The sequence below is a fragment of the Glandiceps talaboti genome, chromosome 1 (genome assembly GCF_964340395.1).
Source record: "Glandiceps talaboti chromosome 1, keGlaTala1.1, whole genome shotgun sequence".
Classification (NCBI taxonomy): Eukaryota; Metazoa; Hemichordata; class Enteropneusta; family Spengelidae; genus Glandiceps; species Glandiceps talaboti.
In genome coordinates, this window is record NC_135549.1 from 902,016 (window position 1) to 927,844 (window position 25,829).

The following is a 25,829-nucleotide window of genomic DNA, read 5'->3' on the forward strand; positions in this document are numbered from 1 at the left end:
ATGTAGTCATATTATATATGTTGTAATTTGCTGTGATAAATTGTCATTTAGTATGTTATAGCTCTTTATTTCTCAATTTATTGCAATATTATTGTCACCTAACACCAATAATAATTTATGTTTAAGATCTCGATATTTTCATCAATCATCAGTTTATAATATGAATATTCATGATGTATATTTCATAGACTGACAGATCTGTCATTGTTTGCACTTCTGTAGCCACTTGCTAAACTCTAGTGAGTGAGTATAGGAACACAAACAATGATGGCTCTTTCAGTCTAAATTAATATAAATTCATTATTAAAACAAAAGTTTGGTTGAAGTAACATGTCATCATACAGTTATTGAACATTTTTTCAAAGCAAAAAATACCTCAAGATTTATTTTCATTCCTAAGATTAACGCCAAGAATGAAAAAGCCTTGAAGCTAGCATATATTTCAAACAAATACACGTATTCCCACGAGTGGCATAAGATTAACCATAAGCCAATTGACATAAAAAATCTAAAAACGTAGATTATACAAATATCATGAATTATTACTTTCAATCTAAAGGGTAAGGAAGTGTGACCCTGAGAATGTTCACCACCTCAAAAGAAATTTTTTTTGCCATGTGTGGTGTACAATATTTATCAGTCTGTTTAAAAATGTATGCCGTGATTAAACCGAATGTGATGGAATGTCCAACCATACAAGTATAAAGGTTGTTGTAGAGACTGCTACAGTGTAACAAGTATAAAGGTTGTTGTAGAGACTGCTACATTGTAACAGGTATAAAGGTTGTTGTAGAGACTGCTACAGGGTAACAAGTATAGAGGTTGTTGTAGAGACTGCTACTGGGTAACAAGTATAGAGGTTGTTGTAGAGACTGCTACAGTGTAACAAGTATAGAGGTTGTTGTAGAGACTGCTACAGTGTAACAAGTATAAAGGTTGTTGTAGAGACTGCTACAGGGTAACAAGTATAAAGGTTGTTGTAGAGACTGCTACAGTGTAACAAGTATGAAAATTGTTGTAGAGACTGCTACAGTGTAACAAGTATAAAAATTGTTGTAGAGACTGCTACAGTGTAACAAGTATAAAAATTGTTGTAGAGACTGCTACAGTGTAACAAGTATAAAAATTGTTGTAGAGACTGCTACAGTGTAACAAGTATAGAGGTTGTTGTAGAGACTGCTACAGTGTAACAAGTATAAAGGTTGTTGTAGAGACTGCTACAGGGTAACAAGTATAAAGGTTGTTGTAGAGACTGCTACAGTGTAACAGGTATAAAGGTTGTTGTAGAGACTGCTATAGTGTAACAAGTATAGAGGTTGTTGTAGAGACTGCTACAGGGTAACAAGTATAAAGGTTGTTGTAGAGACTGCTACAGTGTAACAAGTATAGAGGTTGTTGTAGAGACTGCTACAGGGTAACAAGTATAAAGGTTGTTGTAGAGACTGCTACAGGGTAACAAGTATAAAGGTTGTTGTAGAGACTGCTACAGTGTAACAAGTATAGAGGTTGCTGTAGAGACTGCTACAGGGTAACAAGTATAAAGGTTGTTGTAGAGACTGCTACAGTGTAACAAGTATAGAGGTTGTTGTAGAGACTGCTACAGGGTAACAAGTATAAAGGTTGTTGTAGAGACTGCTACAGGGTAACAAGTATAAAGGTTGTTGTAGAGACTGCTACAGTGTAACAAGTATAGAGGTTGTTGTAGAGACTGCTACAGGGTAACAAGTATAAAGGTTGTTGTAGAGACTGCTACAGTGTAACAGGTATAAAGGTTGTTGTAGAGACTGCTACAGGGTAACAAGTATAAAGGTTGTTGTAGAGACTGCTACAGTGTAACAAGTATAAAAGTTGTTGTAGAGACTGCTACAGTGTAACAAGTATAAAGGTTGTTGTAGAGGCTATTACATTGTAACAAGACTGAAGTATAGAGGTCTTTGTAGAGAGTGCTACAGTGTAACAAGCATAAATGTTGTTGTAGAGACTACTACAGAGTAACAAACTAACATACTCTTATCTATTGTATTGTGTATAATGAACACATACATTGGTAAAGTTCACCCTGGGAGTTTTCATAAGGGGGACTAAGAATGCTCACTACATGCTTTAGGAAAGTACTCTGCAGAGATGACCACCTTCTCTTGAAAAGTGAAGTGTTGATATTCAAAAAGTATTTAGTGATAGTCTCTGAAGTTTCACCTTATGACTTGTGTTGGTAGCATTTTGTACATCAACAGAAGTGGTTTGGAAATTCTATTTCATTCTATCCAGAGGCCACTTCGAAATTGCCAAGTGCAAAAGGCTACAGAGCTTCATTATCTTCTGAAAAGAAAACTGAAATACAGAAAGTTATGGTTGAACTACTTGTCATGTCTTTCTGAAGGCAATCAGCATTTTCTGCAGGTGTGCTGTATTGTATTAATCAAGGGAAAAAGCACAAACAATCATTTCATTTGCATCTTATTCTGTAAGATTAGTCATGCATTGTATGTGTAAACCTCAGTATATACATTTGTATACCATACACTTTTAAGCGTACAACTAAATGGAACAGACATACATAGTGACAGACACATACATACGTACGTACATACACTTGTATGTACGTACATACATACGTACATATGTGGGTGCATGGGTGTGTGCATGTGTACAAACATGCATGCATGCATGCATGCATGCATACATACATACATGCGTACATGCATGCATACATACATAAATACATACATACATACATACATACATACATACATACATGCATGCATGCATGCACACATGTGTACATGCACGTGCACACACACACACATACACACACACACACACACACACAAACAAACAAACAAACAAACAAACACAATCAGATGTCAGTCACTTCATTAAGTTTTGCTTAATTTGTGACGTGTCTAAAGTAACTAATAGTATGTTTAATTTATGTGTCAGAAGCTGCTGCAACCATTGATGGTTGCATTTAGTGTAACTGTTACTTCTGAGTCTCAAGAAATAATCCTATACATGTATGTATGATAATGTGTCATATGCTCAAAGTTGGCCATGCAAAAAATCTACAGCTGATGGTATATGTATACCTCTCATCAGATCACATCACATTCACCTTGTTTCAGTTGTACTACTGTCAAAATTGAAAATATTTCACTGTTACTGAATCCTTGCCATGACCACAACTTAATTAATAAGAAACTGTACAAGTGACTTATGGATACTAAGACATGGTCATTTATAAATAAAATGCACATACAGGGCTTCAGTCCTCACAATTCCTCTCATCAAACTATTACTACATGTATACAGCTTCCTTTGCAGTCATCAGATACTGTTGAGTTATCAGATACTGTTCACAAGTACATGTGGGTACGTATGTGTATGGTTTTCATCATCATGTAAAAGCTCACCTACAGACCCAGACCAGAACTGTTAGGGTTGCATTGACCGTGTAGTGGCACAATGTTATACTGTAGTTATAAATTACAGATTTGCTTTGATATCAAATCTTCAATTTAAAATTAGTTGGTGATTATAAAGACTATGATTTGGGTTCAAAATTGTGTACCCAGTATCAATTAAATCTGATAGACTTGAGCTGTGAACACTGAGTGTCTGGTTATGATCAACATCACAAAAGTCAGTCAAATTATCCTGACAATTACTGAAATAGGTTGTCAGTTAGACTAAGTTACCTCATGCTGTTCAGTCCTATCTGGCTTCTAGAGGCTGTGTGCTAGCTGATATTGTGGCACGACAGGTCATATCTTACATATCTGTAGTTTTTCAGCATATAAACAACATGGTCAGTATACATGTATTTACAACTTTGTCAGTATACAATGTATGTACAACAGGATCAGTATACATGTATGTACAACAGGATCAGTATACATGCATGTACGACAGGGTCACATAACCGGATCAGTATGTATGTACAACAGGATACATATATGCACATGTAATGATGTATGTAAAACAGGGTCAATATACATGTACAAAAAATGTATGTACAACAGGATCAGTATACATGCATGTACAACAGGATCAGTATACAATGTATATACAACAGGATCAGTATACATGCATGTACAACCGGATCAGTATACATTGTATATACAACTGGATCAGTATACATGCATGTACAACCGGATCAGTATACATGTATATACAACAGGATCAGTATACATGTATATACAACAGGACCAGTATACATGCATGTACAACCGGATCAGTATACATGTGTATACAACAGGATCAGTATACATGCATGTACAACAGGATCAGTATACATGCATACAACAGGATCAGTATACATGCATGTACAACCGGATCAGTATACAACCGGATCAGTATACATGTATATACAACAGGATCAGTATACATGTACATGTATGTACAACAGGATCAGTATACATGTATGTACAACAGGATCAGTATACATGTATGTACAACAGGATCAGTATACATGTATGTACAACAGGGTCAGTATACATGTATGTACAACAGGATCAGTATACATGTATGTACAACATGGTCAGTATACATGTATGTACAACAGGATCAGTATACATGTATGTACAACATGGTCAGTATACATGTATGTACAACAGGATCAGTATACATGTATGTACAACAGGGTCAGTATACATGTCATGTACAACATGGTCAGTATACATCAGTGTGCCCTTTAACCAATTTGATGCACCACTAATGCACACAATTTCTAGTGATGCACCAAAATTTGGTGTTCCCCTATTTCTTACTATGTGGTGACTCACAAGAAATGCCAGTTTTTATCATTGGCTATCATTAGAGGACACATTGGTATACACATGTACATGTATGTACAACAGGGTCAGGTTGCATGAGCTGCTTGTCACTGTACTAATAAAACCTGTGATGGTACTATTTGACTCTCTAGAACATATCTAATGACGTGAACAGTCTTGTATTAATGTCACCTCTGTAGTGTAGAACCTCATTTGTGTTGCTTGTAAAGGAAATCATTAAATGTGAAAAGGCACTATTATTTGTTATTATAATAACAATTTTAACCCAGAATGATGTAAGCGACTACATCACAAAGGTGGAGTACATGTAAATGTATGTTTATCCATCTATGCAACTGTCCACTCATTGGTGTATCCAACCTTCCACACAGGTCAATCAAACCTAGCATAATTATCAGATAATGTCACGAATACATGTATACCACTTTCTTTTTTACAACCTTATTAAAATCTGACTAAATGGTATTCACCATTACTGGTATGATAAAAATTAATCCATTTTTTGTAAGCACAGAACTGATAAGGTTCAGTAGTGCTATAGGCATGGCATGGTGTCTGGTCTGGTCGTGTGTGTGTGTGTGTGTGTGTGTGTGTGTGTGTGTGTGTGTGTGTGTGTGTGCGCATGTGCATGTGTGCGTGCGTGCATGCGTGCATGCATGTGTGAGAAACTCAAAAACTGTCAGACTAATTACATTGGTATGTGGTGGTAACAATACTTTTGGTGTCTAGTTGGGAAATCGATGTTCAAAGCAAATGATCACATCACAGGTGTGTGATTTTGGTAAAAAAATGTAATTTTTGGTCAAAACACTTAAACTCAAAAACTACCGGGTAGGTTGGTCTGAAATTTGTTGAGAACATTCTTAGAGGTGTGTTTAAGATTTGTTAATAATATGATGATTCCATCAGTAACATGCAGAGGTCTAAAAATGTGTCTTTTTAGTTAAAAATCTTTAAATTCCAAAACTACAGAGCAGATTGGGCTGAAATTTAATGGGGATGCAGTTTGGGGTGTATAGATGAAGAAAATATTAAGCATATAATGATCTCATCAGTGATATACAAATAAGGTGTAAAAATGTGAATATTGGTCAAAAACTTATATCTCAAAAAGTACTGGGTCATTGAGACTGAAATTTGGTGAGATGTTTCTAGAAGTGATATTCTACAGATTTTGTTCAAAACATTTTGACACAATTGGCCCTAGCAACCATGACCACTCCCTTAGCAACAGCCAAATGATTGTGTATTTCACAAAGATAACAGGGATTCTTAGACAAATGAACATTCAAAAAAATGTATGCAAATATGCCTAGCAACAAGACCACACCCATAACAACAGCCATATGATGATGCATATCACAAAGATAACATCAGGTATTCATAGGCAAATGAACAGACATTCAAAAAATGTATGCAAATATGTCTAGCAACAAGACCACACCCATAGCAACAGACAAATGATCACATATATTGCACAGATAACAACAGGGTTGGATAGGCAACTGGATTGTGATTCAGCAAACGAACATCTATACCTGGTATGGATCAGCAGGTGGATAAACAATTTTAAAAACTGTACAGGTGTGCTACAATGCCATTGGCGATATTTTGTAGCATATAGACACTTTATGATTTGAAAGTATGACTAATTCGTTTTATGACAAATTTGCTTGTAAAAAGGTGACTAATTTCATATGACATTTCATAATGATCACTATAATGATGATAGGTGTCAAAATGATCCACTTCAAAGAATACCAGGTAGCTCATTAACTTCAGAGACTCAATTCAAATGTGAGATGGTGTTAGGTAACCATGTGACTTATCTGTTGTGAATGATTTATCACCTTAGGTCAAAATAAAATCTTATCATTTCACACATTTCACTAAAGCCATGTGTTAGTGAATAGCATTTGGTGTCAATTCTTTAAATGTTTCTTTTAACACATGTACATGTTGGTTCAGTTTGCTTTAAAGATCATACTAACATTGAAATCAAACTACTCAATATTTTAGGAGCTACATGACTGTAATATTGAGATGTGGTATAAGTGTCTAGCACTGCAGGTTCTATGACAATTAATCTTGGACCTCAGACAAGGAGTGTGCTCAGACATAAGTATTTTAGTTAAGAGGAGTCTGTGTTGTAGATTGATTTCCAAAATGGAAACAATTTAAAGATATTAGGAAAACAAAGACAAATTTTCTGGGTAGAAACCTGGGCTTGAAATTAACTTCTTTCAGAAATGGTAGCCCAAGGATGGTGATCTGTAGTCCCATATTCCTCAACTGAAAACAGAGGACTCACAAATTTGGAAGTATGGGTGTTGTAGTGAAATACTTTCATTTCCCTATTACACTATCTATATCTGCGCTAGGCCAAGTGGGCTTAGCCTACCATATGCAAGTAATAATAGCCCTATGACAAGAATTAGTACATAGTCTGTGGATGCGAGACGACCATTAAATTTCAAGCCCTGTCATGCAGTTCTTTCCACAGATTGTATTCACAGTGCATTATTCTATGAGAACATTTATAAATCAGTCACCTACAAATCTAGTTCATTATAGCAGCTACATGTACATATGATTGTTTTCCATTAAAAAAACCAAACAGGTCTTCCATTTTCCATGACGAAATTATCGTAATACAAAAGATGAGGAGTATTGTAATTTGGTTGACATTAAACTGAGGGTGAAATAAATACAGGCTACTTAGATGAAAAACTGCAGGTCAAGTCTTGAAATCAGTGAGATTAGAATTGGAGAATAGGAGAATAGTAAATTAAGATTACAAGTAGGGTATTTACCAGGCAGAGTAGTATGCTCCAATTACATTGGTGCCACAAATTCTATATCGAAGTCATAAAGTAGATTTTTGTCTTCAGTTACAAAACTTCAATCATAGCTGTAGTTCTTGTAGAATGGTAATTTGAAGTCTTCAAAACAAAATACAGAATATTATTGTCGGAAGACATGTACATACTTGTAGACCTACAACTAAGTGTGGTTATAACCAATCACTCAGTTTTTCAGTCCCTAGCTACAGTGGCCAGTCACCAGAAAAATAAAGATATTTTTATATTTGCATGGTTACTAGTGTTTCTATGTATTAGCTATCAAAATTAAAAGAATAATTTTGTAGTATTAGTATACTGTTACTAGTCTCTGTAGCAGGTCTTTTAGAAAAACAAAAGGTTGTGTGTATACGTTGGGTTTTAATGATACTCCTGAGGGGTTCTGTTTGTAAATATGTATCTGGAAGGTGAAATTTGCATATATGCTGCGAAAATAATGACCAGGGGGGGGGGGGGGGGGGGAGCATATCTGAGGGGATATATGACAAAATATATCATAACTTGTTAACTTTATCACACATATCATGGCAAACATATTATAATTCAATCTGATTAAAATCTGATATGGTGAAAGCAGCTAAATGCTTTATTTACCTCTATTTCCATCTTTTTGTGATGTTTATTTTTTTTTACGAGTGATCGCTGCCTTCCCACGATCACTCAGAACAAAAACAAACGTCACAAAATGATGGAAATAGAGGTAAATAAAGTATTTAGCCACTTTCACCACATAGTTTAATCAGATTGATTATAATTGTACATTGTACATATATGACTTGGGTTTCAGCTGGTTTCAGCTGGAGTACAGGTAATAAGCATCCCTAAATGAGTACTAAAACCTCCATCAACAATAACAACACCATGGCAACACAGATGCTAGTTTTTATAGGTGACACAAGTTCATTTGCAGATAACTCAAGAATTGGACATGTCAAAATGAAGACAAATATCCCTTTTAAGTATGACCATGACCACACCATTTGCTAAGTACTGCAAAGCTACATGTACATGTAAAGTATTTTCAATACTTTCACAGTAAGAGTGTACACATGCACCTGAGTCTGTCATGCTGTATGCATAAACAGTACTGTACATAGTATTGGAATCGATTCGTGTCAAACATTTAGCCACATGTAGACTTCAAAACTCATTTACATCAAGAATCATCAAATATACTAGATTTTGAGATGGCATGATACCAAAATGAATGTTTTAACATATTTAACACCACAGGATAATTTTTTCAAACCTGACAGAAAGGTGACACATCATATGTGACAAATCGAGGTCAATTTGTTTTGTTTTTGTATATATGCAAATTTGACCGAATGGTGGCCACATTTGTAGTTAAAAATCAATATTTACTGCATAGCTCAAAAACTGTTATACATAGATACTCCATTCAAGTGTCTACCTGATATTATTAGATGCGAGCTATCTTTTGAGACTGTGACTCTTGACCTTGACCTTCAGGGTCAATTATCAAAATCAAGCCATTTTCTGCCTATCACACACACATTGTAGTATTTACATATTGCCAATTTCTTTTAAATCATGTTCACAAGTAAATATTGAACTTGAAAAAAAGAAGAATACACATGCATTATTTTTGGTGCTCATATCACTTTTTACTCAGTGGCAGCCATCTCCGTCGTGAACAATCATGTTAATACATAGAGACTTCATTCAAGTGTCTACTCCCATATTGCCAGGTGTAAACTTTCTTTTGGGACATTGACCTTTGGCCTTGACTCTGATCTTCACTGAGGTTCAATTATCAAACTTCAGCAATTTCCTGCATTATCAAACACTTTGTAGCATTTAGTTGTTGCCACCAATTTCTTTTAAATTATGTCTCCAGTCAGTCACATAGAAATAAAGTATATGAGGGGTGAGGAGGGAACTGTGTCTTCTACGAAGACTCGTGGTCATTGATTTTTAGAGAGAACTTTCGCTTAGCTGCAATGACTATTGAAATGATTGAACTAGGTACATGTATCAGTATTAATAATATAATAATATTAGATACTTTATGTGATGTTGGATAACATTGATCTGAAGGTGAGAGTGAAAGTGTTTTACATTTATACATACTGCATTTAGCATATTAATTTGATTCAGAAAAAAACAACTAGTATGTTACTTTTATCATGTAGTATATTTGCATAAATGCATTGAGCCAAAATATGAATTATAGTAATATTATAAAGCATGTTCACTTTACTAAAATGAATAAAAGTGAGGGTTAATAATCAGAATTATGTCAATAGGTAATATCATTTTTTAGGACTGACTTGTTATTCTGTAGTTTTCCTCTGAATTAAGTTTGCTCTCGTACATTCCTCAAAATGAAGGCAGATACATGTACTTGTGTGGCTGTTCTCGTACATCCTCAAAATGAAGGCAGATACATGTACTTGTGTGGTTGTTCTCGTACATTCCTCAAAATGAAGGCAGATACATGTACTTGTGTGGTTGTTCTCGTACATTCCTCAAAATGAAGGCAGATACATGTACTTGTGTGGCTGTTCTCGTACATTCCTCAAAATGAAGGCATATACATGTACTTGTGTGGTTGTGATTAAATGACTGCAACTAAAATTGAGTCATGGGAGCACATTGCAGACACGCAGGTGGACTAACTCAGTGATCATGTTTACCTTCAAGTTTGGGGGGGGGGGGGAGGTGTAAACATGAAATATTTGTAAACCTTTATACATGTATGTCTTTTGATAAGTGAGATTTTTGCTTAACCCTTCTTGGACCCCTTCCTACCAATACTCTTCCAACTGTTCTCACTATCCAACTTCACAAAAGAGTCAACATATACATTCCATTCTTACTCTCCTATATGTAATGTCATATTCATCTCTTGAATATTACCATTGTTAAGACCTGACAAAATCATTTTATGTCAGATTTTGGCTTCTTGAAACCTCAATTCCAGCCTGTAGCAAATACAAAGGACAGGCTGTCAGTGCAAGATTCATGAAAAGAAATTAATCAGTCAAAATAAAAAGTACAATATTCAAGTAATGTTGTAAAAATAATTAATGTAATAAAGAGATATTGTTATCATAATATTTTTCTGAAAGTTTGAAATGGGCAGGAACAACTACATACATGTAGGGTCAAATAATCTGAAAACATTTTTATTTCAAGCTCAGTTCATAGAGTTGTAATTTTTCCTGCACATCAAAAGGGTACTCACATTATTCTACATGTACGTACAGATATACACTAAAATAAACCATTACTTGCAATTAACTGAACTCAAACCTGGTATTAAGATATAACTTATAATCAATCCAATGATGTAATTTATCATATTTATAAAAATGTACAGAGACTCCCTAACTCTTCAATCAACTGTCCAAAAAATGTACAGAGACTCCCTAACTCTTCAATCAACTGTCCAAAAATGTACAGAGACTCCCTAACTCTTCAATCAACTGTCCAAACAATGCTAGAACATCAACTGTAATGCCAAAGGAGGCATGCATTGACATTAACATCATACTAGAATAGTCTAATTGAATTTTTTTGTAATTATCTTCACTTACACTTATAACTCAGTTTGTACCACTATAATAGAAACTTGGTTTACAGATTTTCACATTCATTTTTTGATTTGGAATGTTTTATTGCGCATGGTTCGATAAAAGTATTTCAGCAGAGTTCACAGTATATTTTCAATGAGGTTGTGCTTTGTAGTTGAAATTCAATATTTTTACCTATACCTATACTAGGAAATGTTTTTTGATCATACCTCAGTAAATAATATATGAAATCTGAAATAGCTTTCAGATTATCGCCTAATTGATTGACATAAGATATATTAATTTATTGAACCAGTAAATGGATTGGTTTTAGTTATTTATAATACCAGCTTGAATTATTGAAATTGTTATTAAAGATAAAATCTTGAATATATGTCACGTATCATACACTGTCCAAACAGTTCGTAGTATATCATATGTACAAATAGATGAAATAACGTTCACCTGCTGTGTTACTCCATTTACAACAACCATTGACAATTTTTCAATCTTTATTTGATGGTTTTACTGAAAATTTTTTCTTTACATGTGTAATTAGTACGAAAATATTGGCTTGTTTGGTTCGATATACACATAGAAATTATGAAGAGCTATTCACTGTATGTGGGAATTTGTGGTTAGAAAGTGTTTAATGTACAGATGCATGAACAAGATGACATATTTTAATGTATAACTTAAGAGGTAGAACAAGTACAAAGTGAATGCTGGAAGGCATCATAGATTATGGCATTTATTTTCTATAATGATTTACATTTCTGACAGCACTACGTGATAAAAGGGTTTGGGGCTTTCAGGTTTTCTCCTGTGCACTAACTGCATCTGTAAAAGGTGCTTCATACAACAAGCATGGCCTTTATTGCCCTATAGTAATACATGCACTACATTGGAGACATTATTAAACTGAGTGACATTTTATTTTGTCCACAGACTGGTCCCAAAGGTGTCATAGAAGACTGGAGAAGATTTAAACAATTGGAAAATGAAAGCAATAAAGAACAGGAAAGGGAAAGATTACTGCTAAGCAAAAAATTATCCATGACATGTCGGACCAATGTAAGTTTATGTACATGTATCTCCTTTCTCAGAGAAAAAAATAATTTTATTTTGCAAAATATATCATGTACCGGGGGTATCCATACTATGTGTATGGCACAAGGAATAACATGAAATATGCTAAATATTATTCCCCAAATAATAACAATGTTTCCACTGACAAAAGATGACATATGATTTCTTCTGACTCAGGTCACTACATAGTAAGGGATAGAAAAACACCAAATTTTGATGTGTCACAAGCAATTGCTGCCACTGTACATCAGTGGCATGTCAAATTTGTTTAGAGAGCACAACACATTTCACTGTTTAAGTTGTTGTCCATTAATATGTTATTTCTAATATTTGTGCAAAGCTATAGCAAGCACAGTGCTGTAATAAGTCAAGGAACACTGCTTTTCACAGTGATGATATGAATGTACATATTTATAGTGCCGCTCTCAACTGCTTTTGGTATTTTTCTTGTCATTTAAAATCAAATAATTTCCCTTTTTCCAACAAGATTTACTTCAGTCTTAAGTTTAACAATAAATTCAAGCCAAATCTTGGATGTGTAGTTTATTGATAAATTATAACATTTTGAATCATTGTTGTATTTTGGCATGATCAGAAGAAACACTACTATTGCAAAAATTTACACAGTTCTCTCATGTGCCACAATGAAAAGATAGGAGTGGAAATATCAGCAATGTTTAAAAAGGTTGACATTTAGGGTTTTGACTCAGTATAAGTTATCTTCTACTTCTAAAATTAGACTGCAGTCAATTCATTAAATTAGCTAGCCAATACTTGATAGTACTGCAGCAGTATTAGATGAAGCCAGTATTTATCAGTGCTTCTCATTGTAAATCATCTTCTGAACTAAATGGTTTTTGCCAACAGCAAGATGATGAAAAGGCAAAGGAAGATGATGAAAGGCAGATGTTAGAACTGGAGGCTGAGTTAGAAGATGAATTCTTACACAGATACAGATTGCAAAGGATGAGAGAAATGCAACAAAGACTTTTAGACAAGTAAGTGGTGAAGATAGTCTTAAATCGATATCTAGAAGCCACACAAGTAATTCTGATTGTGCCAATACAGAAATTGGCGCGCCTATCAATTCGATTATGTTCTTGCGCTTGCTTTGTGTATGGCAGTATGTGTGAGTGTACAAGTGTGTGTGTGTGTGTGTGTGTGTGTGTGTGTGTGTGTGTGTGTGTGTGTGTGTGTGTGTGTGTGTGTGTGTGTGTGTGTGTGTGTGTGTGGTGTAGGTGGGTGGGTGTGGGTCTGTGTGTGTGTGTGTGTGTGTGGGGGGGGGGGGGGGTTGTGGGTCTGTGTGTGTGTGTGTGTGTGTGTGTGTGGTTGGTGGTTGATAGATGTTTGTGTATGTGAGATGTATACATATTACTCATATTTGTCCCTAGTCATTAAAGTATACATATATATGCAACCTTTAATATATTACTAAAGAAAACATACTTTATTTCAAAAATTACCCATGTGATATTCAATGTCGACTTGACCCTGTTCCTTTAATATGCACTTATTTTTTTGTCACTCTTTAAAGTTTATTATTTGAGTCCAAAGGCATAAATCATAAGCCAACATAGATGGCAAGAAAGACCACTTTATTGGTCAATAAAGAGACTTATTAATAAGGGATTTATGCAACTCTTGGGAGGATTTTAGGAGCACAAAATAAGTAATAGTATGCAAACACATCTGGGACAATGTCTTAGATCATAAAAAAAGTGATAATGATAATAGGAGACAATGTGATATAATTGACAGGTCATCATATTCATTTTATGTAATGTACTATCCCAGTGTACTATAAACCTACTAGATAGTTTGACAACTAAACATTTTTACGTTCCACAACTAGATTTCAAAGATTAATTTTTTATGAATTACTGATCCTGGTGTATTGTGTTTCTGTACAAGAAGACATGTTGATTAATAGACATTACCCACAATTGCAAAATAAAGTGAAAAATTAGTCATCTGTAAAATAAACAGCAAAATAACTAACCTTCATGTAGGGCCAACCATCAAATACACAGCAACATAAACCTAGGGGCACCCATCAAATACAAAGCAACATAACTAATTACCTAGGGCCACCCATAAAATACACAGCAACATGACTAATTACCTAGGGCCACCCATCAAATACACAGCAACATAACTAACCTAGGGCCACCCATAAAATACACAGCAACATATCTAACCAAGGGACAACCATCGAATACACAGCAACATAACTAACATAGAGCCACCCATAAAATACACAGCAACATAACTAACCTAGGGCCAACCATCAAATACACAGCAACATAACTAACCTGGGGCCACCAATAAAATACACAACAACATAACTAACCTAGGGCCAACCATAAAATACACAGCAACATAACTAATTACCTATGGCCAACCATAAAATACACAGCAACACGACTAATTACCTTGGGCCACCCATCAAATATACAGCAACATAACTAACCTAGGGCCACCCATCAAATACACAGCAACATAACTAACCTAGGGACAACCGTTAAATACACAGCAACATAACTCTCCTAATGACAACCGTTAAATACACAGCAACATAACTCTCCTAGGGACAACCGTTAAATACACAGCAACATAACTAACCAAGGGACAACCATCGAATACACAGCAACATAACTAACATAGGGTCACCCATAAAATACACAGCAACATAACTAACCTAGGGCCAACCATAAAATACACAACAACATAACCAATTACCTATGGCCAACCATAAAATATACAGCAACATAACTAACGTGGGGACAACCGTCAAATACACAGCAACATATTCTCCTAGGGACAACCGTCAAATACACAGCAACATATCTCTCCTAGGGACAACCGTTAAATACACAGCAACATAACTAACCAAGGCTAGGGACAACTGTAAAAATACATAGCAACATAACTAACCAAGGCTAGGGACAACTGTAAAAATACACAGCAACATAACTAACATATAGGGACAACTAACCTCAGTACAGCTGTAAAATACACAGCCATTTCATTAGATACTGACAAAACGCATCTTGTATCCAGGTACTAATAGTAAAAAACATTTTTAATTAAAGCTGTTATCATCCCATGTTATACCATGAATAAACATCTTTCATGAGTTATTATTATATGATTTATATTTACTATTATTACAACTGTATAAGTATTTGTAGTATATATTGTATAATGGGACAGTACTCTTGAAGCTTTGGTTATCACATCATGGTTCAGCTTTGAAATACACCGAGTACTGAATGTGCATGTTGTTGTCATTGATCATAACTCAGATAGCAAGTGTGCCTTTGAAACTCTTGTGTCAGGAACTTGCTGACTTTCAGATTACAATTTCATCATTGAATATTCAACAGCCAACCCACATATAGTAGATCGATAGATTAGTATTATTGACGTAGAAATCCATCAAAAAAAGATGACACAAACATAGATAGAAATCAGGTAGAAACCAAACTGATAGAAATCTACTCATCAATATACATGTACTGTAGTAGTATATTATACAGCCATATATCAGCTATGTGTCATATGTTGTTGTATGATAAGTTATCATTTCCTGCAAATTGTGAGGTTTTTTAGTCTCCAACAGGCAAAGCCAGGGACTACTACATTGTCCTGTCTGTCCGTCATTCATTATCACCTGTATTTCTGACATGTATGAGCTGATTTCAACTAAACCTGGTACAAATGGCAGCTGCAATATTCAGCATATGCACATCACTTTGTTTTGCAACCTTAGCAATAACGGCCAAATGGCAGTCATATTTTTCATAAAAAATTCACATTTTGCCCCCATTTGAGTCTCTACACCCATATTAATCCATATTGAGCTTTCTCATGAGACCTTGAACTTTGACTTTAACCGCTATATTCAAGGTCAAATAACTAAAATATTTCAAAGTGAATGTGTACACATCTGTCATAGATGGACTGGTTTCAATCAAACCTGGCACAGTTGTCAGATACTGTAGTTCAATATGTGCATTACTTTATTTCCTAACCTTCATGATAGTTCAACCGAAAGGCCACCATATTTTTCATAAAATTTAGAATATGAAGTAGTAAGTTTTAAATGTCTGTCTATGTCTTCACCAAAGACTTGTTATATTTTATGATTTATAATATTGATAGTCCATCTAATGACTAACATAAATTGATGAAGAACAGAAATGTAAGGCATATCTGATATCTGAATGTATTACAAATGTAGTTATTTAGACCATTTTGTAGTTTCAATTATGGAATAAGAAAATTGTGATGGTGATGAACTCCCTCCTGTCTCTCTGCTAGTCAATTCGCTGGCAACATTTAAACACAGAGTATACATGTACTCATGGCTTTTTTTTTCATTTCATTTTCAGATATGATATTCATATCTGTTTTATTATTAGATTAAAGACCATTTCATTAATGGCACTTTGAGTTTGATGATATATTCATACTGTCTCTCTGGAAAGCACTCTGCTGACATTTAAATGTTGGTACAGCTATTATTAGCAAATCGAGTTGAGTCTGTTTGTCATATATTATATATATATATATATATATATATATATATATATATATATATATATATATATATATATATATATATATATATATATATATATATATATATATATATATATATGACTTTATTCGCAGATACAAAATAACACAAGTCCATAAAGAGAGTATGATTACATAAATAAATGAGAAAGGGATCGAAAAATCCATTTTTATACTGAGTATGTGTATCAAATTTTCCAAACGTCAGACTGAGAAGATTTTAAAAGTTTGTGTTAATGGAACTTTGATAATGTATTTGATTAAAGCCTGAGTCAATGATATGTAATCTAGTACTCAGAAACATCCAAAGATGTGATAGCCAAATTGCTATTGGTATTTAAGATTCATTAAAAGGGGAGATATGATGAGGCTTTTAGTGGGACATATTTTGTGCATTATCGATTCTTGGTACATGTAGGAATAAAACTGACGACGTCAAACATAAAGCTGCTAATTGTCTTTCTGTTTGAAAGTAAAAATTGTGAACACAAAAAAAACTGAGTCGTCCGAATAGGTTCCACTTGTATCAAACCAAATATACTATCATACCTTTGAAATGGTCAAAATTTTAAGAAGAATTTTGAGATGATGACTACCGGTACAGGGATGAGTTCAGTAGAGATATACTAATTAAAATTTACTCAGTAGGGATAGTACTGTCACATGACCAGTTTGAACCAATAAGGGAATGAGACTTGAATTGACATGAGGTATCCGTCAGACTGTCCTCTGCATGTTATTTTTTTACTCTCCTGTGAAGTCTATTGTTAACACTGTAATATATCTTGGGAATTGAAGACATACAGGAAATTTTGTTCATTTTAATATACAAAATGCAGAAATCAGCTTGACAACCAGAAATCCTGCCAACATTTCCACAAAGCATTGTGATAGTAAGTTAGTTAGATAGATATAGAGATCTCCAACAGCTGTTCTTTGTGTACTACTGTATTAATGGAAAGAAGCTATTGACGTAGTTTGAAGTTAGTGTCACATAGGTCTTATCTTTTCCCCAGGCCATGGAAGCTCAGTGTAACTACGATACTATCACTTCTGAAGTTGCTTTCTCCTCATAGCATGCCTTGACTAGTTGTAAATTAATAGGTGTATAACCACAGAAAGTTATGGATTATTGCACACTTTCATGTTTTTGGGAATATATATATATATATATATATATATATATATATATATATATATATATATATATATATATATATATATATATATATATATATATATATATATATATATATATATATATATATATATATATATATATATATATATATATATATATATATATATATATATATATATAATGTACAGTCATGGTAAAAAAAATGGTTCGAATTTTGTTGATGCTGTTGTTGTTCTTGTTGTTGTTGTTGTTGTTGTTGTTGTTGTTGTTGTTGAAAATGGTACTTATCAATATATATGAAGTGATAGGGCTTTAAATATTATATGAACATTGTGAAACATGCTTATTTCAACCAAACCTGGCACAAAGTCAGATACTGTAGTTCAATAATTTATGTAAATCACTTTATTTTGTGACTTTCATGAGAGTTTAAGTGACTGGCTGCCCTAATTGGCATAAAATTCGGATCATCATGAGTTTCATAGTAAGTTGAAATGTTGGGAGTACATGTATGTGTTCAACAAAGACTTATGTTTATACATTCAGCTGTACACACCTGTTCTGTTATGCATATATACATGTAGTTTAAAACAGCCAATCAGAAAAAGTAAACAAGGATAAGGGCCAAACTGAGTAATTTCATTGGTTGAATACGTGACACCCAAGCTCATCAGGCTGCCTCATCTCCCATAATACTGAATAATGTGCTAAACAGTAGTAACATCTCTGACAAGTGCTGAAGTAACTTCTCTAATGCATTCTAGGTGCACCAATGTGAATAATGTGCTAAACAGTAGTAACATCTCAGATAAGTGCAACATGTGGTTGCACTGTTACATTTGAAATTTTAAGCTGAATCAAAATCTATACTCTAGGTATACATACATTAATATGACAAATACTATTATATATACCCGGTATGTATAGTTGTACAGTCATGTATCTTAATATGCTGAGCATCATAACAGTGGATACTTAGTGTACCTACCCTAGTGTCATGTTATGCAATAGCAGCAAGGCCAATAAGACGCACTTTCAATAAACTGAGAGTTGTGACATCCCTAACAGTCACTATGTGAATGTGATTCTCCTTGATTTGTAAATAGCTTTAACATCTCTCATGGTTGGGAGATGCTAAATTAATATTAGTCTAGTTCCTGACGACCGTGTTCTGATTTTATACAACGTTATCTTCACACATTACGTCTAGTCAATGTCGTTACTGTAGGTGGTAAATGTGGTTAAACCCCATGCTGGGTGGAGTGCAAATGGCGCATGTCAGTAGTAATCCATGACAAATTGACAGGCTGTTGTCATTGCTCATTAATATTTATTTGGTACAGCTGCGGTGTTTTCACTATCGCTGGAATTTTATTTAGCATGTAATAACAAGTTGTCGTTCATGTTTTCACTGGAATAATGCGCTAGAAGGACTGTCATCATCATAGAATGTTTGGTTTTGTTGATCTTGGAGGGGGAGTCAATCAACTTTTACCAACACATCCCAATATAGTAATAGCCATACTGAGGTAGACAGAAAATTTTCAACTGTAGATCACTAAAATGTGATGGGTTGCTGGTGGTGCTGGTGGTGGTGCTGGTGCTGGTGCTGGTGCTGGTGCTGGTGCTAGTGGTGCTGGTGCTGGTGGTGGTGGTGGTGGTTGTTGTTGTGGTTGTTGTTGTTGTTGTTGTTGTTTTGACCATGCGCAACATCAGTGCATGCCACTCTCCTTGCTTCCCCTTGACTTTCATGACAGGCATTGTTTTAGTTATAGTTTTGTTTAGTTTAGTTTTTTTATCAAAACATTTGGAATGATATTCACAGGAAATGAAGTAGTGAAATGATCTTGGCCCTAGCTGATAGTATATCATCAGTTTTACTGTGAACCATAAAAACGTAAAAAACTCAGACAAAAAACCTAACTCCACCTCCAGTCTTAGTCTGTTGAAACTAAAATCATGTAGGGACGCAACAACATCATCATGTTTATATGGACGCTGTAGGGGGAGCACAGAGTACTGTGCTAGAATAACGACATTGACTAGACGTAATGTGTGAAGATAATGTAGTGTAAATTGGAACACGGTTGTCAGGAACTAGTAAGAGTAAATTAATATCAGCTAACTGAATGTATCAGACAATTTAAGAGATGATCTTCCCATTTACAGATGAATATCTTGATTTTGAGTCAATATACTGAATGTGAGTGACCCAGAAATAGGATAAATTTCTGGCCTTTTAACCCCTTTTTATTACTCCATTACCATGTCTCTGTTCAAAGGAAATAATCTCAAACAATATTGGAACTCAAGTGACTTTCTTTACCTGCTTTGACAAAATCATTCTTCACTAATGCATAACACATGTTTGAATGATAAGAGCTTTTTGTAGATTATAAATATTCCATGTGTGTCTCTAAATCATAGGCCTAGAAACACATCAAAAGAATAATTAATTTCCCCCGAGACTGTACATCAACTTATAGATTTCACTTGGATATTTGCAGGCCAACTTATGGAAAGGTCATCCAGCTTACCAGGGAGAAGTTTCTAGATGCAGTAGATAAAGAGAAACCACAAGTCACTGTAGTAATCCATATTTATGAACAGGTAAGTGCCCAGTTAACCTGTGGAAAAGTTCTCTGACCCCTTTCCATATCAATATCACAAAGAAAACATTACTATTCAGATCGAGAATGTAGTTATGAAGTATCTAAGGTAGTTCGTGAATAAAATCATAGCAAGGGAGTTATGTCACTATTGGGTATGTAGTGCTATAGATACTACCATAACTAAATCATAGCCAAGGTATGTAGTGCTACCATCACAACTAAATCATAGCCAAGGGAGTCACGCAGGTGTACAGTGATAGTGTCATATCTCCACATTACCATGGGCATCTAGCATGTACAAATCATATACTTTGTAGCTATAAAGGGGTATACTTTGTACAATGATAGTATCTATAAAGGGTATACTTTGTACAATGATAGTATCTATAAAGGGTATACTGCTACAGTGATTATATCACAATGAAAATCAAGGCTAATGGATCCAGGAGGTGGCTATTTTGTGGTATGGAGGATATCAATCAGGGTTAACAATTCAGTACCATCATATCGAGCCTTTCAAGACTAAATGGTAGGTATGTGTAATGAAAACTGGCAAAAATTTGAGAGAATTTAAAATAACTTTTGAAGATTAAATACTTTTCTGGTTCAATCGCATTTTTTGTCTCTTAGTTGCATTGCTCCACCAATGTTTGTTACCAGATATCATTAAAAGCATAGAGAATAGAATATAATATAATGAGTAGAGAGGTATAGATATGTGTATATACATGTGTTCTATACGTGTAGCACCATAGTCACATAATTCGAAGCAACCCAGGTGTTTTGTATCACACGATGCCATGTCAAAATAGTGGTCTACACATAATTGTAAATATGTGTTAAGTTTTTTATCATTTTTCTTCTATTAAATACTGTAAACTCATTGTTTGGTTTTTTGTTTGGGTAGTTGTTGGAAAAATGGCAAAAATACCGACATGTCTAGAAAACAAAGTCATGTGTGTGGCCTTCTGAACAGAAGATGTCAACACACGTGTGCACACTCCACTGTCTTTAATGTTTGTGTTCTGAACACGTAACTAAGCACAACTTTGTACGCACCATTACGTGTATGCCTGTATGGTAACACACACATACACATTCTGCCGCACCACGTCTTTGTAACAAATTGCCACTGGAGCTTCGACAGACACCCACAGTCAATGCCTTCAGGAAGAACCTTAAAACATACTTGTTCGCGAAAGTTTCAATATAACTGTACAGCGCCTCTGAACTCTACTTCGTATTGGATACAGGAGCTCTATAAATTTTGTGACCGATTGATTGATTGATTCTAACATGTATCTAAACCTCTTTATTAAGTCTCAGAGAAAACTCTTGTAGAAAGATTGCTTTGTTGGCAAATGTTCATGACATGAGATATGAGTTTATGTGGCATATCTCACATTACAAGGTGTCTGCAATGCTTATGAACCTTAACAAAGTTGTGAATATAAAACTTTAAGTTCTAAGGATAAAACGATCTAACTTAGCCTACAGTGTGGGTAATCATTTACACCCACTGTACTTCATCTCAATGCCTTATCACTGCTTCATGTGTGAGTGAGTTTTTCATTAATTGTTTTATCAATAATTTCACACCATTAAATGACTCATTCTTTTATTCTGTAAATTGTTACCCTAGAGATTATTGCAAAGGTTGTTGATTGTCACAAAAATGATTAAGTTACCCTTTTCAAACAAGTTTAAATTCAATGTAAATTCAACTCTTTGAGTGAATTTGACAAGTGGAAGATGAAATTAAATATTTGGAACAAGTAAACCTGTAAACTGGATTTAGCATTGTCTATATTTCTCAATGGTCAAATATGCCCATATGGCTGTACATTCTCATATTAAAACTGGTTGCATCACCCTCTACAATTCTCATGACCTAAAAAAGAATTGTATTCGGTTTCTTAGTATATACCATGTCTTCTACTTCACATGCATTATTAATACTATAGGCACATGGGAGATTAAGTCGACATCCTTGTTCTCTTTTGACCTTCATGTATGAGGTGAAATGCTGTTGCAAGTACCAAGAATTTGAAATGGCCAGAATATAGGGTACCTTTAAAAATCAATCATGCCTTTGTTGAGTTTGATCATCACATTTCTTGGTTTGTACATGACTATAGATATATCGTCTCGTACATCTTCAATTTATTCACCAGAGCATGAAAGATCTATGATCCAACTTGTCAGCAGTCATTTAACATTTTCTTCAAATTAATTTATGATTATATTATTCCAGACCACATTTATTCCTTTATTCAGAATGTTCTGTGTTTTTACTAAATGTTATCTTGTTATTAAATCTTCATAAAAAAAACCTCTAGGATTGTGTTTGTTGTATCTTATAAATAGAATCTGCAGAAATAACAGTTGAAATGTAACAAATAAAGAATGCTATGTGTGTGTGATATTATGTATACCCTCACCTAGGTTGACTTAGAGACATAACTTGTATTGCAGTAGAAAACCTCTTCATAAAAAACATGGTTTGCAATTCATAGTGAAGTACAAAACCAGGCAAACACATATTCCTGTGTGTGATATTATATTGCTGTTGATTGGATAAATTTAAACCATACATAGTTTTCAAGATGTTGTCAAACAATGTACATTTGTTTGGTGAAAACTGTAGTACATATTACTGAAATTACAACTGGAAGCACTTCTAGAAGTATGCACACTGATAGTGTGTATACATGTAGATAAAACAAACATGGGGAGAATTTTGCACTCTCCTAGTATCTGTTGAGTTGATGAGTGAAAAGTGCTCACTGTGTGTATAGTGCAATGTGCCATATATACATTGTGTACAGTACTCAACTGTCTCAAACATGTGTCAGGAGTAATGTGTCACTGGCATTTAGGGATTTATAGCTTGTGCTCTTAGCGTCAAGGATATTCCAAATCCTATACTAGGAAATGTTCTTGGGGTTAATCGGTTTAAAAGTGTAGGCAGACATGGAAAGATTTGACAGCAGTAACATACATGTATAGTTTCTCTGTGTCTATAAAAGTAGTAAATAATCTCTCAATGTCTATAATCTCTCAATGTCTATCATTTTGAACGGAATAAAGTTTGCTTTCAAATTTGCCACACATCTTTTGTATATTCATGGAAAATAACCAATGGTCAGCAAGAATGAAAAGTTAAGAAATTCAAGTGACTTCTACTAGTATTAAAGTTCTAGGTCTACAAAAAAGGAAAGATTTACTTTGTGTCCTGAACCAGATCATGTGAATCATACTGCTGTAACTCATCTCAGAAGAATTGGCTGTGTAAGGTACTTTGCAAGCATATAACTGATGTAAAATTGTAGTCTGATAGAAATGATTGTGATGAGAAGTTATTCACAGTGTTGTTCCCCACCATTACATGCATTCATTTGCTCAAATTGTAATAGAATTGCTTTATCATGGTGAACATGTAGAAGAAATTACACAGTTTTTATTATAACTTTAATGAAAAAGTTCAGTTGTACAAATACTGGTGGATGCTTTATAGCAAAATGTCTATTAGGTTGACGCCTGTCTGTATTTACTAAAATGTATGACTTGTAGTCAAAGACCACTTGGCTGATTGGTTTAGTATTGATGGGATATGTGATTGGAGTTATAGTTGGTATGTCATAGGATAGTGATCAATCTGATCTGATGGGTGATATGAAAAGAAATAATGAGAATGATGAAATCTAGTACTCATAGGAATTCTGAAAACTTCATATTTGGTTGATATACTCAGAAGTGTTGGTTGACATGATGTTACATTATATAACTGTTGGGTTATGAATTTGATGCTGATCAGAAGCATTACATCTAGAAACTTCATACAGGCAGTTCAAACATATGGGCACACAATACAAGAGTTCCATATAATATGCTATATTGTGATTTAACAAGTGATTTGCAATTCAAATTTTAAAAATATCAAGTCCTTGCAGGAATAATCCAGATGTCTTAATTAAAATAAAAAGTAATGCATGCTTAATTGAGAGTGTAATTATTTTGAATGAAACAACATATATACATGTACCTATAAACCATGCCAATTCAGCAACAGGTTTAACAAGGATTCACATGGTCAATTGAATGACTCCAAGGTGAAAAGAGTATAAGAATCTGTCCTTAAAATTCTTATCCAATATATTAGTACTCATATGCTAGGGGCAACTATGTCTTTTACTTGTATTAGGTTGAATGGCCTCATCGTCTTTTTGCCTCATCACCATGGTAATCTGTTATGGATGAATGCCGCAGTACACTAATAACTAATATGTAAACCTTCACCTTAGAAGTCTGAATGACCAACATATCTCCTTTGAAAACCACTTCACAACTCAATCTCAACTCAGCAACATGATAGAATTATTCCAGAGACTCCTTCACTCTGGCAGTCTATAATCTAAAAAATCTCATTGTTCCAGGCTACTTTTTAATCTAATCCAGGCATACTTCACTTGATCAAGAAAGTTTATTTGCCTTGTAGACATAGCTGAATAGGAATGAGAAGATGTTGAAGTGTGCCACTTAGTTGGTTGAACCCTATGGACGAGCGTAAATTTAATCTTCAGAATTGGAGAAGATGTTCATAGCGTCAAATAAACTAGCATTGTGAGAAAATACTGTCTAGGTAGGAAACTGTTACACAGGGTAAAATACTGTCTGCTTAGGAAACTGTATGACACCAAATAGATATTACCTGGGCAAGACCTTATTTACTTGGTGTCATACCTGGGCTAGCTGTGGAAATGTGCACTCCAAGAACTCTGACACATCTACATTCTACTTCACTATGGTTCTTCCCATAAGGAAACTACTAGACTGCACAGATGTTGCCTGCACATGACTTCAGTTAAAACATCAAACATAGGTGCAAAATACAACAGGATAGGCAAAAATTAGGTTTAGTTAAGTCATTTGACATTAAAATGGGTCTGGACAGTCTATTTTACTCAAAAGCTGTGGGCAGGAATAATCTGCACAGGTTATAAAAAATGTAGTTATTGAGTAAAACAGACAGATTTGAACAAGATAAACACAGACTAGATAGGTTTAGTTTAGACATTTTAAATAGTCTTCTTGAATTTCTGTGGACATTAAAATGGGTCTGGGAACTTATTTGAAAAAACTGTGTGCAAGAGATATCTGTGCAGTCTCACAGTTTCCTTATAGTGGGAAACGTTATATAGTGAAGTGGGACA

The 25,829-nt window shown here is 34.4% G+C and overlaps 1 protein-coding gene across 2 annotated transcripts in view; it reads left to right on the forward strand.

Annotated features, from left to right (window-relative positions):
* LOC144439384 (phosducin-like protein) overlaps positions 1-25,829 on the forward strand; it is a 66,422-nt gene that overhangs the window by 6,282 nt on the left and 34,311 nt on the right. Inside the window, exons 2-4 of one of the 2 annotated variants that reach the window (XM_078128674.1) lie at positions 12,142-12,267; positions 13,150-13,280; positions 20,512-20,614. In XM_078128674.1, coding sequence (XP_077984800.1) covers positions 12,142-12,267; positions 13,150-13,280; positions 20,512-20,614 — 360 coding nt within the window. The remainder of the gene's footprint in view (positions 1-12,141; positions 12,268-13,149; positions 13,281-20,511; positions 20,615-25,829) is intronic. The other variant, XM_078128682.1, reaches the window with a different exon arrangement.